The sequence below is a fragment of the Urocampus carinirostris genome, chromosome 1 (genome assembly GCF_059441175.1).
Source record: "Urocampus carinirostris isolate Australia breed hairy pipefish chromosome 1, RoL_Ucar_1.0, whole genome shotgun sequence".
Classification (NCBI taxonomy): Eukaryota; Metazoa; Chordata; class Actinopteri; order Syngnathiformes; family Syngnathidae; genus Urocampus; species Urocampus carinirostris.
Window position 1 is genome coordinate 65,143,400 of NC_142349.1, and position 15,552 is coordinate 65,158,951.

The 15,552-nt window shown below is 37.6% G+C and overlaps 2 protein-coding genes across 3 annotated transcripts in view; both read right to left on the reverse strand.

Moving 5' to 3' along the window:
* pde4ca (phosphodiesterase 4C, cAMP-specific a) overlaps positions 1-6,602 on the reverse strand; it is a 97,252-nt gene extending 90,650 nt beyond the window's left edge. For both annotated transcript variants that reach the window (XM_088348686.1, XM_088348677.1), the window contains exons 1-2: positions 6,454-6,602; positions 2,493-2,710 (exon numbers count right to left, since the gene is read on the reverse strand). In XM_088348686.1, the coding sequence (XP_088204812.1) occupies positions 2,493-2,710; positions 6,454-6,495 (260 nt within the window). In that variant the 5' untranslated portion in view covers positions 6,496-6,602. The remainder of the gene's footprint in view (positions 1-2,492; positions 2,711-6,453) is intronic.
* Positions 6,351-15,014, reverse strand: ifi30a (IFI30 lysosomal thiol reductase a). Its single transcript, XM_088348696.1, has 8 exons — positions 14,785-15,014; positions 13,517-13,705; positions 12,544-12,618; positions 12,344-12,430; positions 12,121-12,273; positions 9,622-9,690; positions 9,455-9,547; positions 6,351-6,657 (listed from the first exon to the last, which is right to left on the reverse strand). Exons 1-7 carry the CDS (start codon positions 14,914-14,916, stop codon positions 9,494-9,496), a joined length of 759 nt encoding a protein of 252 aa, XP_088204822.1. The 5' UTR covers positions 14,917-15,014; the 3' UTR covers positions 6,351-6,657; positions 9,455-9,493.
* Between the last annotated feature and the right edge of the window lie 538 nt (positions 15,015-15,552).

Consider the following 15,552-nt stretch of genomic DNA (forward strand, 5'->3'; position numbering starts at 1 on the left):
TTTAGGGTTTTTCTTCGCGACCTACTGCCAAAACATGGTATGTTGGTGTGACACCCTGACTGTAAACTGTAATGTGTCCTATATATACCGGATTGAACTATTCATTCAGATAGTGTTGCTTGGGTTGTGCAGGTACCAAGATTGGGATGAAATTACTTGACTTTGGCAAGCCACAGAGAAATAAGCAATTATTAAATTTTATCTTTGGGCCATATGTCGTCATGGTTCCTGCACCATTTTTAGGACCAGAACGAAGACAGGACCCACTTGCGTGCATTTCTCTAGTTTTATTAGGAAGACGGGGAGGGATAGTATACAGGATCCGTAGATTGTTGATCGTAAGGAGCAGGTTACTAAGACGCGGAATTGTTATTTTCGTGGCGAGCAATGGCAGTGTCAAGAGCGGGGTCAAACAGATCGGTGGCCGGGACGGAGGAGAAAAAACGCAGTCAAGTTCAGAAAATGGGTCGGAGCTGGGAATCGAACAGGAATCAGAACCGGAGAGAGTCAGGGTCGGTAGGCTTGCCCAGCGTAGCTGAGGTTCACAGACGGACTGACAACAGGTGACAGGAAGACGGGGGTTTAAAAAGAGACAAGCAGCCAATCAGCGTCCAAAGCAGTTGGCACCAATCATGACAATCATAGGTTTCTGGCCCCTGTTTTAGAGGCTTTTTACCAATTTTCCAAGTTCCACCATTACCAACATGTGAAATACAAAACACAAAAAAATAATTGTGTTTTTCCAAGGCAAAAAAGCAGACCAGTAGTTCTTATCCGAGTTCAGGAGTAGTAAAATAAAAACCTCATTATTTTCTTTTAATGCACATGATGTGAAAATATGTCTTTGGCATTGAGCGAGTTATTGATATCAGATTCTGCCAAACAAAAACTTATTGAAAATTACATTAGCAATGGTTAAGCAACTACAGTAGATAATAGACTTTCTTTTCAACTGCCATTTGAGCAAAACAAATATGAAAGTATTATGGTCTATCGAAGTAAAATGACAAGGTTGTACTGATAAAAGGAATCCTCATAATAAATGTCCTCTTGTACAGTACCATGGTATGATGAAATTTAAAAGGAAATTAGTCACTGGATTTTCAACATAGCTGAGATAAAAGTAACATTTTCATCAACGTTTTCTTAACAACAGATTACTTTCCTAGTGCATCCTCTTCCTGCCCTTCCTCTCTACAACCAGAGTAAATAAATAGTCAAAAAATGGTGACCAGGTTCACCTCACCAAAATCATCTTGGTCGAATTGGTTGAAAAAAAATGTCAGAAATGCATTTAAACTGGCCTGGACACAACTTTGGGTAAAAGCAGATATGTCAAAGTTCTCAAAGACCACAGCTTCTCCTTGTGTTTAGGACTATGAAGAGAACTTTAAGGTAACTGTGTTTAAGAATAAAAACATGTTGTTGATTAGTCGGATATCATGAAACTGACCCCTGTCTTCTGAAGTGGTAACTTACGCTATGACAGGTTTGTCTTCATTCCTTGTACTGTACTGCAAGACTCAAAGTGCGCTCTCATAAAAAGCTGTTTTCTTTTCGTCGGGAGGCACTGACATCTTTGGCCTGAAGGAGCTTAGCTTCAACTATTTATGAGTGCTCCCTACTAAATTGACCACTGCATTTTGCACTCGTAGAATATTAGTTGAATAGCAGTATCCACTGTTTTATCCATTTCTGGGGGAAGTTGGAATGATGATTGACCTGATTGGTCATTGGCCGAGATCTGGACAACAGCATCCTCATCCCTTGGCATACATTTTTGAAAAAGCCGCCACTAAGGATAAAAAATGAAAAATGTTTGCTTGTAAACCTATATCCTAAAAAACAGTGCAAATTCAATGGTTTAGATCAGCCCATAAAACACATAGTTAGGATATCCTTTGGCTTGACTTTTACTAAAGTATCTAAATTAGGGGTTACCAACGTGGTATCGAAGGCACCAGGTAGTCCACAAAGAACATCTGAGTAGCCTGTGGACTGGTTCTTAAACTAGCTTACCAGTGATGGATGATTGTGATTTTCTAATACATTTGATTTCTAACTGGCATAAGAGACCATTGACATTAACAGTTTCTTTAAATACATGATCAATTATTCCAAAATTATTTTCAAAATTAGTCTATGATGAATATCAGTAAATTACTGAGTGCCCAAGGTAGATTTAGTGGTTGATTTACAGCCGAGCCTATTTTAACCCTACTTCTAGTAATCACAACCTGGTAATGACATAATAGTAACATAGAAAAAACCCATAACTTGTTTTTCTGGAAATCCATATATTAAATTTGTCCTCTATAAACACACTTAGAAGTTTAAGTCATAGTAGCTTAAATCCTCACTAAAGAAATCACAGCAATACATAGAAGTGGGTGTTCCCGTAAATCATACTGGGATCACTCATTTTTGGGGTAATTGGTGCGTATCATAAGAAAAGAAACAGACAACAACAACAAAGAAGATCGCAGACTCACAAAGCTTTGGAGATCCGACTGGTCAAAGTCCATAGGTTCCCAGGAGACCCAGAACAGGCATCTGACAAGGTGTCCTCACATCTGTCCAGTACGGTGGGTCTGCACGACAGCCTGGGTAGCTGCAAGGTGCCCGAGAAGAGCCTCTTGACGGCATACCTGACGTAGGACTTATTAAAAACCTCAGTACAGGAATCCTGGTCTGAAGAGCCCCACTGGCGCTGAAAGGCAAAGTCAATGGTTAATGCAGGAAAGCAAATGAGGTCCCTAATGACCAAAAAGAAAAGCCCTGCGTTAAAACAAAATTCAGTTTTAAAAAAGACAGAGTGCCCAGGTTTATTATCAGGGTTTTGTACTTGAAACTGTTGTGCATGCTTTTATGATTGTGAGCATTTTAATCCTTCAAAAGCCATATATTAGTGCTTCGGATGGCAGTCACAAATTTACTAACAAAGAGTTTAGGTTGGGAGGCACCAACGCTCTGCCCCCGAGCACCCGGGTAGCCCCATTTAGAAAACCCAAGTAACCCACGGATTGGCTCTGAAAATCGCTTACCAGCGATTTTCTAGGAAATTTGATTTCTAAGAGGCATGTTTGAGTGGTTGAAGTAGCATATTTAAAACCTACTTCTAATAATAGCAACCGGTTAATATGACACAGTAACAAAATAGTTCTAACTGTCATGATTACTGATGCGAGGCAATTGTGCCCGCTCCTTTGGCGCCAACTGCCTCGGATGCTGATTGGCTACCTGTCACTTTTTATACCCCTGTCTTTCTGTGACCTGTTGTCAGTCCGTCGGCGAACCTCAGCTTACGCTAGGCAAGCTTTTCAACGCTCTCTCCTATTCTGGCTCCCGTCTGTTTCCCAGCTCCGACCCTTTTTCTGATCTGGACCATGATTTTTGCTCCCCCGTCCCGGCTACTGACCTGTTTTTTCTGCTCTTGACACCGCCATCGCTCGCCATGGAAATACCACTTCCGCGTCTGAGCAACCTGCTCCCCGCGACCAGCGATCTCCGGATCGTGTGTACTATCCAATAAAACTAAGAGAAACGCACGCAAGTGGGTCCTGTCTCTGTTCTAGTCCTGACACTAACTTGTTTTCAAAATACACAAAAAATTGGAAGATGTCCGTGGTAATCAGTGACAAAAATGTAGTTCCCAGCTTAAAAAATGTTGGTGATCCAGGGTTTAGGTCCTAAACAAAAATTATTCTGCAGAAAAAGATTGGGTTTGAAATCAGAGCTGATATAACTGCAGCACAGAGGTCGTTTGCTGTGTATATATATATATATATATATATATATATATATATATATATATATATCTACGCACACACACAATATGTATATTCCTTGGAAAATTTTAAGAATGTTTGTCCTCAAACAGACATTATAAGATTTTCCACTATCAACCATTTTTGAAAAAGCGCCAGGGAGCACCAAAGAGCCTCACGTAGCTCCAGATTGGCTTGTTGCGGACCACGAAATATACACAGTATGAACAATCAGTACACCAGCTACTCAGATTCGTCCTTTTTCCAAAATGTTGGCCTCTCTCTCCAAATCTATAAATTGAGACTCACCTCTTAATCTTCACTTGCACAATGTAATACGGCACATATATGTATTGAATGAATGAAACTTTGATTTCAAACATGAAAAATCGAAAACAACAAATCGAAAAAACAAAACAAAAAACAAAAACACAACCAATGTTATTGAACATGTTCGAAAGGGAGTAGAAAGAAGCATATGCCTATTAAATCATAACCCTTTGACTTCATTAATAATTATGTCACACAGTTAGCTCTTCTGTGTACAACAAACACCTCTCGGATATACATATTTACATTAGCTCAGTGGATACACAGTCCCTTCATTATTATCATCATCACCATCACTACTTCCATTACTGTTTTTATTCTACCATATTAATTTAGTTTTATCCACCTATTAACTCTTTCATGCTAATAATCACTTAATATCATTTAGTCACCAACATTAAAAACAATTAATGACAGTTATAATAATAATTAGCATTATTAGTATATAATAATAATAATAATAATAATAACAACAATGTTGGTTTGCTTACATCCACCTTTTGCTACATCATTCAGACGCCATTTTCTTCCTCTCCATACTTTGCCAATATTGTTTTTTTTGTATCTGGATTTGAACTTGTGAATATTTGGACATTGTTTTAGCTCATACTGTAATTTGTTGTAAAGTTTAACTCTACATACAGACATACACATACTTTTCCTGGTGGTTCTCACCAGTTGGATTTTAAAGTTACTACATCCCCTCGAGTTATAGCTTCCCATTTATCTTGTGAATAAATTTTGTATGTTCTCTGGCAGTATATCTTTGCTCGCTTGGAGTAGTAGTTGGAAAGTGAAAAACTCTACTAGATCGGACAGTTTTAATAATTTGAACTGCAGAAATAGAATATTGGTATGGTCACAGTATCCTGCCTTGTGTATGATTATTATTGCGTGTTTTGGAGTACCTTATTCATAATTGAAATACTTTTAGATACCTTAGTTTGTTTGTGTCTTATGTGTTTTCCAATTTAATCTACAATCTATTGTGATTCGTAAAAATCATTTCTGATACAATGTCAATGGAAACACCATCTATTTTCACTGCCAGGTCTAGATTTGCTCTGTGATTACCGAAGAATATCATTTTAGTTTTTTTTTTTAATTCAAGATTTTTTTTTTTTAAACCAAGATGTTTTAAGTTAGTTAATTCACTATTAATATTTGTTACTAGATTATTATAATTATCGTTGGAATAGAAAATGTTTGTGTCATCTGCAAATATGGAAACATTAAATACTGTATATTTTTTATAAATTGAAAAGCTTTGGACCCAGTACGAAACCCTGTGGTACTCCACAACAAATATCCAAGTATCCAGATGCCAACTCTCCAATTTTCACATATTGTTGCCTCGCAGTCAAATAGCTTTCAATCCATCCCAAGGCCACTCCCCTGATGCGATATGTTCCATTTTTTTTAACAGTGAATTATCGTATCAGATGCTTTTTTTGAATCAATAAATATCCAATCTGTGTATCTCTTCTTTTCTATGCTATTGGTAATTTCTTCTACCGCATCAATAACTGCCATTGTTGTTGATCTGTTAGCCTTAAAACCATATTGACATTCATGAATTAATTTATGCTTATCTATAAATTTAACTAATTTATTATTATAAAGTTTCTCTAATATTTGGAGAACTGAGGAAGCAGAGTTACCGGTCTGTAATTGGTGAAGATGTGTACGTTTTCATTTTGCATATTAGTATCACTTTTGCTATTTTGATTTTACGTGTATTTGGAAATTACCCTGTTAAGAATGACAGATGTAGGTTAATGGTTTCACAATGCTATGTATAATTTGCTTAACTAATACCATATATCTATGTCAAAACAATCAGTTGACACAATAATCAATGTATTGGCATTTACCACAACATTTTATTTACTATTTAGAAGCTTGGATTTCATAGAGAAGGTGGAAAGGTACTCTTTGAGCTGAAAAAATGTTTTGACAAACGTGTTGCTTGCTGACACATCAGTCAAGGCTCCATCTGAAGAAAACAATGAAGTCGATATCTGGTTAACTTGAAGACAGCCATCCCGCTGTAGATGGAGCATGATAGGAAAGTATGACGAGAATCGGCCTTATCTCAAGGGATTTGATCTGACCTTAGGAGATCGAATCTAACACAAGACGGTTCCCACGGTGCAACAGTACTTCAGGACAAACCAGACAAAAACGTGCAGCAGTGCTACACAGCATGATGTCATTTAAATACAAATAAAGAAAAAATAAGTTAATACAACAGCTATTCACCTGGGTTTAATTGACACCTTTCATCTTTGAACATACTACAACCCAACAAGAAAGTTGCATAACAGAAATGAAGAATACATGCAACATTTCTTACCTCTGCGACAATAAAACATTTGGATGAATTATTCCTCTTCATACCGTCTCGAGGCTGCAAAATGACTGAGATGGAAAACTCGACTTTCTACATTGAAAGTCGAGTTTGATGATTTATTTCGGCTGTCACTTCTTCCAGCAACTGATTCCGTCCTTGGCTTGGAAAAATCCCAAAAGTTACTTTTCTTCTGTAGTCTTTCTGAAGCTAAAAGGGGAAGTAAACAGAAAAAGCAAGATGCTAAAGAGCAGTCCGGAAAGCACAGCTCACAGCCGGTCAATAATAAGCGTGTATGACAAGATAGGTTTAATAAGTGCGTGTTTATCAGACTGGACAATCAGGGGCTGTCGTTGTATGCAGAAGTTCTGGTTGGACCACAACTTACTTAATGCCTTAAAATTTTCCATTAAAAACAACCTGAATGGGGAAAAAAAAACATTGTGAGAAACATAACCATTTTGATCCCTCTACATTCATTTGCACAAGAGTACACATTCCCCAATGTAACATAAAAATGATTTGGGAATCTGTGTTTAGCCGTTTTTAGAAAAAAGTACTGTGCCGTGTGTTTGACATCTGGAAATATTCCCCAATTCTGATCATTTCTGGCACATGCAAGCCCAGGGACAGTCATTTATGTTCAAAAGAGTACTGACAGTTTGCTGGGGAAAATTACTTGGTTACATTTCTGATCACTTGTTTTAAGTTGATTTTAAAGTAAGGTTCAATTTACTTTTAGCCACCCTGATTAACAAATAATACAACTGTTTTTTTCTCTTAGGACTTTATTTAATGAAGTTATCTAAAGAGTATGAGCTTTTCATGTTAAATTCAAAGCTCCAAGATTTCTTAAAAGTATGTAATAATTTGCCACTAGAGGCCGTATCTTAGAATAGAGCTGGAGTATTTGCGGACACCCGAACAATACCACTTGGCAAAATTTCCATAACCTTATTTTTGTGGGTGAACACGAATACATTTCAGCCGAGACAGGACATGAAAACTGCCGTCAATCCCTGTGAGTGACAACAAAAGACAGAGCAAGCTGGAACCAGCGAATAACTGGAGTTGGTCAGAGCTGGTGTATGGGGCTAACTTTCAGGGCTGTAGCCCCGCAAACGCACATAATGCGCACTGCGTAAGGCATCAAGTGCCCAGAGGGCATCAAAAGAGACCAGGGTCTTGGAAAAAAAAAATAATATGCGGTAATATGGGTAAAGAATACAAAAGCAGCATAAACCAAATTTCAATAGAAAAGGGGTGAATCTGCTTTGTGCCCTGGCCTATCTCCTGTCTCATGGTACGCCGCCCCCTGACCTCCCAGTAGTATGTTCGATTATGCCTCATTCATAAATTGGTGAAGACCTGTGCGAACATGGCCTCAACCGTTTGAGTCTGGAGCACAGGAAAGAAAAATCAAGAAGAAATTAGATGAAGCCCATTAGTCGCTTGCCGGTAGGCAAGCTTCAAATAAAAGAGAAGTTTGTCACAGAAGTTTGTGACATTCTCTGTAGCACAAACTGTAGGAGGTGAATGACACTATAACACGAAACAAGCTTTATTTGCACAGACCAGCCAACAGCGACCATAACGACCTGCGGTGAGCCATTGCCAGCAGCCAAGAGACTATCATGAGTGGCTCGATGAGAAAATAAGGGGAAAAAAAACGAAGATGTGTGAATCACCGTAACTGGCGATCATTACGATAGTATTTTATTTAAATGAATGAATCCTTTTAACACCACCAAGGGTCAATATGTAATACACACTGGGGCTTTAAGCTACTGTAGTCAGAGCAGATCCAAACTGTATGATTTTAACTTTGAAAATCTGTTATTTCTTCAATTGTGTGAACACTTGAGATGCCACCAATAAAAAATGTGCAACAGTCGATTGGTGAAGTATTTATGTACTATTTGCTGAAGTGTAGGGTGTCATGGTTTGGGGCATGTTTTCTAACACAGGAGGTGGACCTCTTGTACAGCGACATAGCCAAGTGAAGGTAAAACATTTAAATAATGGCAAAACCAAAAAGGAGAGTAGACCAAAATCAGAGCAGAGCAGTATGAGAGACAGTGATATCCTGTAGCTGCAGATGTCCCAAGTCTTCCACAACACAGGCCAGTACATTTCTTACTAATTACTGGCTCTTGAAACCTTCATATTTTTTTCCACGCCATAGTAATTGTTCTAGTCACCCAAGGAGGCTGGTTATCCACAGAAGCCAAATGCAAGAGAGGACAGGTCATAGTAATTTTGATCAGTGCGTCGTCAGATTTTTTGTGAAATGCCTTTATTTTGTGAAAAAAGTGTTGCAGTACCACGATATGGACACAATAAAATTTAATTTAGCTGTAGAACAATGAAGATGCTATTTATTTTTTTATCTCCAGTGTGATTCAAAGTTCTCAAAGACCACAGCTTCTCTGTTTGTTTAAGACTATAAAAAAATAACTAAGGCAACTGTGTTTAAGAATAAAAACATGTTGTGGGTTGGTTGGATGTCATGAAACTGACCCCTATCTTATGAAGGGATGACTTAAACTATGACCATGACATGATTACTAACATGATAAAGACACAATAATATGTAATAAAACTGTGGAACATAAAATATGATATTCTTGAGAAGTTTTTCAATTTTGAACAAGTTGTTCTTTAATTTTGATCCTCGGGGTATATTGTTTTGGAGTCCTGGATTACAGCAATTTATTGTTGTATTATTAATTGCTTAAAATGTATAATGTTTGTGTTTTAAATGTCAAAAGGTACCGCTCCTTAAATTTCAGTTGAAGTTTGCGATGATTGCTTGAGTTAGGGCGTCACCTAAAGGCCAGATGGCGCAAAACGTGACTAGTTTTAAGCCCTGCGTTTTTTGTACTATTTTTATACAACAAACTGGTTTTGAGGGATCAAGACTTTTACGGTTTTCGCATTTATTTTAACGCTAGTTAAAATGGCAAGCTGTGAGCATATAGTTGATACCCCTAAATAGTGGCCACACCTGAAGCATTGTCTGTATTAGGGGCCACTCATTTAGCCATTAGACTTCTCTATGATTGTGGCTTCCATCTCCGCAGACAATAGGTTTGATGCCCTGTAAAAACACAGTCCAGAGATCTAAGGGCAAGGTGAAGAGAAAATGGTGAAATGAAAGTGCATGCTGTTTACCTTGTACATGTCACAGATGAGTGAAAAAAGAGCTGTTGAGGCTTTCTTTTGCAGGTCATCAGTGTGCTCCTGTCGGATTGCATAAAACATATTAATAGAAGGGGGGGGGGTGTCCTTACAGAATACTAAAAAGGGAAAAAAAGAACACAGGTCATTTTATTATATGGTACTGTAAAACTCAAGACAGTAAGAATGGCATTAATTTCGCATTGAAATACAAGATAACCAGCTCAGTAGCCTAGATGGTAAGGCGCCCGCTTTGAGACTGGGAGGTCGGTGGTTCGCGCCCCGGCCGAGTCATTCCTAAGACTTAAAAATTGGTCGGCGGCGCCCTCTGTTGGCTGCGGCTGCATCGGCTCGCTACAACGGGTCAGGTGCAATCGACATTTCGTTCTGTGTACATTGTTACACAGAATGACAATACAAGGAAATTATTATTATTATTATTATTATCGTAGGACCTCTTTGACATGCTCAAAAATTAATACATCGTTTAGGGAGATATTTGTTTCCAATTACAGACAAACACCAAGAACTCAGACAAACACCAAGAACTCCATGTATTAATAACGCGTGACTGCCCCCAAGTGGACAGAATGTACCATGCAGGAGAAGCTGGAAGAGAGTTTTTAAAGGGATCGTGAGTAAAATTTAGTGTCTCCAAGTTGTACAAAAAGTTTTTATTCAGTAAAAAAAACATTGATTTGAATACTAGACAAAAATACATGAATAATAACATCAATGTTGTTTTGTATATGAATATATAAGTCGAGAAATTTGTATTTCTTTTATCCCTACCTAGAAATCGCCGCCATGTTTGTCTGGCATCTTGCTTTTACGCTTTGCTCTGTGGCACCGGTTTTTGTTCACATTAAATAACACAGTCCCATTTAGTGGTTAAATGTTACAAAGTGGGGCTTAAAATTGTAGCCATTATTAAATAAGGAATGTGGATACTACTTTCTTTCAGACTCACATAAAAAGTGCTGATACTCATAGTATTTTTAATGCACAAGATCGCTTATGAGAAAAACTGATTATTTCTCGGAAGGTATACAAAGTATTTAATGTTCTATTCCATTAAACCACAACTATTATTCTGAATAATTTGTTATCTAGTTACTCATTCTACAATGGTGAAGCAAAGCATGTGTACCTTTAAAATACTGTAGTATCAATATTGGTATTTAACAATCTCCAATTGTAATGTATCAATGAATGGATTTAACAAGAGTGGTCCACACAGCCTTATTCCAACACACAATCTTACTTTACAGGTTAGTTTGTTGTACTGTATATAAAATAATAGTTTATATTGGCATGTGCATAGCAATATTTCTGACAGTTTGAATGTTGAGAATGAGTGCTTGGTTTCGCATTTTAAGTGAATAAAAAGACCTTGATGGGTTATTTAAAAAAAAAAGACTTTCTGTAGTAAATTTTTGTAATTTTACTTTGGTATTTTTGCGTTAGTACTTAAGTATTTTTGTAGTATTATCATAGTCTTACTGTAGTATTTTTGTAGTTTTACTGTAATTTTTGTTGTAGTAATACTGTAGTGTTTTGTAGTATTACTCTAGTAGTTGTGTTGTAGAATTACAATAGTATTTTTAAGTATTAATAGTATTTTTTGTAGTACTTCCATAGTTGTAATTTTCTATTGTCGTTTTACTGTAGTATTTTGGTAGTATTTTCATGGTTGTAATTTCATATTGCAGTTTAACTATAGTATTTTTGTAGTTTCGCTGTCGCATTTTGTAATATTACGGTTGGATTTTTGAAGTTTTACTGTATTATTTTTGTAGTGTTAAAGTGTTTTAGTAGTAGTCTGTAGTTTGCAATAATCTGTGCACGTAGAGACAGATGAAATTAAGGGCTATACAAATAAACATGACTTGACTTAATATATCAAAAGCCATTTTGTAATGTTCTAGTTATCTATCCTCAGTAGGGTCGCAGGGGTGCTGGAGCCAATCCCAGCCATCATCAGGCAGTGGGCAGGGGACACCCTGAACGTGTTGCCAGCCAGGCGCAGGGCACACAGGGACAGACAAATCACTCGCTCATTCACACTTAGGGACAATTCAGACCGACCAATTAACCTGACATGCATGTAGAATGTGGGAGGAAATAATTTCCTTGTATTGTCATTCTGTGTAACAATGTACACAGAACGAAATGTCGATTGCACCTGACCCGTTGTAGCGAGCCGATGCAGCCGCAGCCAACAGAGGGCGCCGCCGACCACTTTTTAAGTCTTAGGAATGACTCGGCCGGGGCGCGAACCACCGACCTCCCAGTCTCAAAGCGGGCGCCTTACCATCTAGGCTACTGAGCTGGAGTGCCCAGAGGAAAACCACGCAAGCACGGGGAGAACATGCAAACTCCACACAGGAGGTTCGATCTCATGACCTCAGAACTGTTCTGCACACGCGCTAACCACTGCGCCGCCATGCTGTCCCTCTAGTTGTTTTTTGAAGGTATATATAGTAAGCTCACCCCGTTGACGGTGACCCAAGGTACAAACTGGTGGGGAGGGTTCAGAGTATTGGTCTGCATGGCGTTGGCATGCATCAGCTGGTTCCCAATATCACCGTTCACACAGTTTATCAAGCGCCCCCAGCTCAGTTGGGGACTGTACAAATGAACACACTGAAACAAGAAAATCAAATTAGGACATCAATAAGCATATATTCATCAGAGAAATCAAAATGTTTCTCACTTCCTTAGCAGCTGCGATGACATCAGTGGAGGCCTCCATACAATAGATGATGAGGAAGGCATTGTCGCTCATGTTTAACAAACACGTCTGACAATATAAAAACATACAGTGTAGAATTACAGAAAAGAATGTCAACAACCACAATGAATATAATTTCTTTTCTTTTAAAATGGACAGCAGCAGATGAGATGACTTCTTACCTGAATCATGTTTCCAAGGCACTCCTGTTCTCCATGTTGGCAGCTAAATATGTACTTGCTCTCCCCCGCTTCCTCCTGGTGAGCATAAACATTGTGTGCAAACCTTAACTTTTAAAGGAGTTCAACCATGAAATCTGACTTCAGAAATCAGTCTATATAGTAGACCCCCGGGATACAGCGTCCCCTCTTTACAAAGTTTTCACCTTACGGTCAAGTCAAGTCATGTTTATTGGTGACGCCCTTAATCACAAAGAGTCTCAAAGGGCTGCACAGAACACAGTTTTTGCAAACCACGGACTATTGTTACACCATCCCCTGATCTAAAACCTACATGAGGGCAAGGAAAAACACAATAACCTCAGCATGAGGAAAATAAAGAAAAGTTGAGAAGGGACTGCACATGAGGTAATCCTCCTTCCAGGATGACAAGGCTGTGATGAATGTTGCATTATTAAACAATACAAATAAAAAACTAAATTAATTGAAGTAGTATTTCTGTATTTCCGTGGTACTACTTCTGTGGTATTTTTGTAGAATTTCTGTTGCAATATTTCTGTAGTTGTATTATTGCTGTTTTACCGTTGTACCAAACGGTAAATAACATTTTATTTTCCATGATCTACATAATTATGTTATTTGATCATATTCACGTATATCATACACGAAGGTAGTACTTACTATGTGCTGCTTTGTTCCTTTAATGTTTTTATCTGGGTTCAAGGGTTTGGAACACATTAGCTATGTACCACAGGTTTCTATCCCCCTCTATATTACAATTAGACTTTGTCATCCCCGCATCAGAGCGGATTAATGTAATATCCTGGGGTATACTGTATGAGTGACAATGCTTACCTACCTGTGAGATCTTTTTTTAGCTGTACAAAATCTTTCAGATTTCCCACCCCCCAATCATTTAAAAAACCTTTTAAGGAGTCGTAATAATCATGTCTTAACAAGTCAAACCAGACCGTACCCGTGTGTTGCCAAATGGAACCAGGTTGATTGACATGATGTCCTGAAGCAGAACCCATGTGGGGTAAAGCATCTGCGTGATGTACAGTATGCAGTCTGGACACAGAGTCTCATAGTAGACGTCCAACTGGACAGGTTGTGCTACGTAACGGGGCTTGGTCAAGTTGGCATGGAGACATTGCTTCACCACCTGTAATAAATAAAGGAAAAAGGCTAAAATGGTGTTTGAATACAAGTTAAATTGGCCTCAATTGCGCAGAGAGGCAGAGAGAGAGATACAGAGAGAGACAGAGACACAGACAGAGAGATACAGAGAGACATACAGAGAGAGAAAAGGAGACAGAGAGAGACACAGAGAGAGACAGACACAGAGACAGAGACAGACACAGATCCTTAAGTTGTACAACTACAGAGACATTCCTTGATAGCACACCAAGAAGTAAATACTTCATTCAAATATACGGATAATCCTAAAGTGAATTACTTACAACTAAATTAATAATTTGCTGATTAAAACAATCGGACGGATATAACCAGGGTTGGGTAGGGTTACTTTAACTGGATTACTTTCAATTACTTTTGGATTACTCCAATACCAAATATGCTAATAAAAGACAAAAGAAACTAAATATGAATATAATTATGACTCACAACACGTGGTAAGCTTTCTCTCCTGGCTTTGATCTCTGATCTCCGGCAAAACTAACATAAAATGCGACAGAAACCAAATGAAATTAAATCCAAACAGCTTGCCAACATCATTTTAGCCGTTCCATGTATTCCGTTACTCCCCAAGCCTGCACAAAATGTAGTAATTTTATTCATATTTAGTTTCTTTTGTCCTTAATGAGCATATTTGGTATTGGAGTAATCCAAAAGTAATTGAAAGTAATTAAGTTAAAGTAACCCTACCCAACCCTGGATATAACTGTAAACTTAATACAATTAAACAGTACGTGCATTGACATATTTGAATAGCCCAACACAAATTAGCGCAAAAATGCAAAAAAATGAGAACTAAAAGACTATATTAATCAAAGGTATAAATAGTAAAGTACTGTAATATGTTATACAGTTTAGTGTACATTTTCGTCTTTTCAGAATTATTGAACAGAGCTTTAAGTGTGGTGTGAAACAAATATTTTTGGGTGAATTTGCTTGAAAACAATTTATTTGTGTAAAGTATTAAACAGTTAGAAACTACAATTTACCCGACATTATCTCAATTCAAACGGTTGAAAAATGAAATATTTGATTTTAAAATCTCACCCCGCACTCGACGGCTGATTCTGGAGACGAACACCACCGTGAAGGAGTGTAAGGACACGACGAAGACGATGAACTGAATACGGACTTAAATAGTACGATAAAAGTAGACGTTAATAGCAAGTACAACCTCATTTTGAACAAAAAATAACTTTAATGAGAGGGGGAAAATTTAATATATGAATACGCCAAGTTTTCAACTGCAGAGTTTATTTCCTTGCTATCGCGCAGCGACGTCTTTTATTGGCTCACGCTGTGATTACGTCACCCGCAGGTATGTGACATAATATTGTAGATTTTTCTTTTCAGTCGCGATAACAAAATTAAAAAAAAATGGATTAAAAACAATTTCTCTTTTTTTTCATGGGAGAAAAACCACAAATCCATTTAAAGCATTTTACGTTTTTGCACCACCTTTTCTTTTATTGGCTCTCGCTGTGGCGACGTGTATTACGTCACTAGCAGCTAAGAGACGTAATACTGTAGATTTTTCTTTTGTAAACAGAAATAAAATACAAAAAAATCATCTAAAAAATTAATCCAAATAAATGTCTTGTTTTTTTTCATGATAAAAAAAAACCTATACGTTTTTTTTCGTGTTTGGTTACATTTATTTTAGATAAATAAAGAATGACTTTTAAAATAGGGGGTGTTGATCATTTCAATTTAATATATTCAATGTAAATAACACAAACTACTGCATGATGACATGTTGCAGTGCAGTAGGTATATTGAAATAATATGATTCTTTAGGGGTATTTAAGGTGGAAA

Coding starts and splice junctions, on each gene's coding strand:
- ifi30a (XM_088348696.1), bottom strand. CDS start 14,916: ATGAGGTTGTACTTGCTATTAACGTCTACTTTTATCGTACTATTTAAG. Junction 12,431..12,543: donor GCCTTGGAAACATGATTCAG/GTAAGAAGTCAT, acceptor TTATATTGTCAG/ACGTGTTTGTTAAACATGAG. Junction 9,548..9,621: donor TCATCTGTGACATGTACAAG/GTAAACAGCATG, acceptor GTGTTTTTACAG/GGCATCAAACCTATTGTCTG.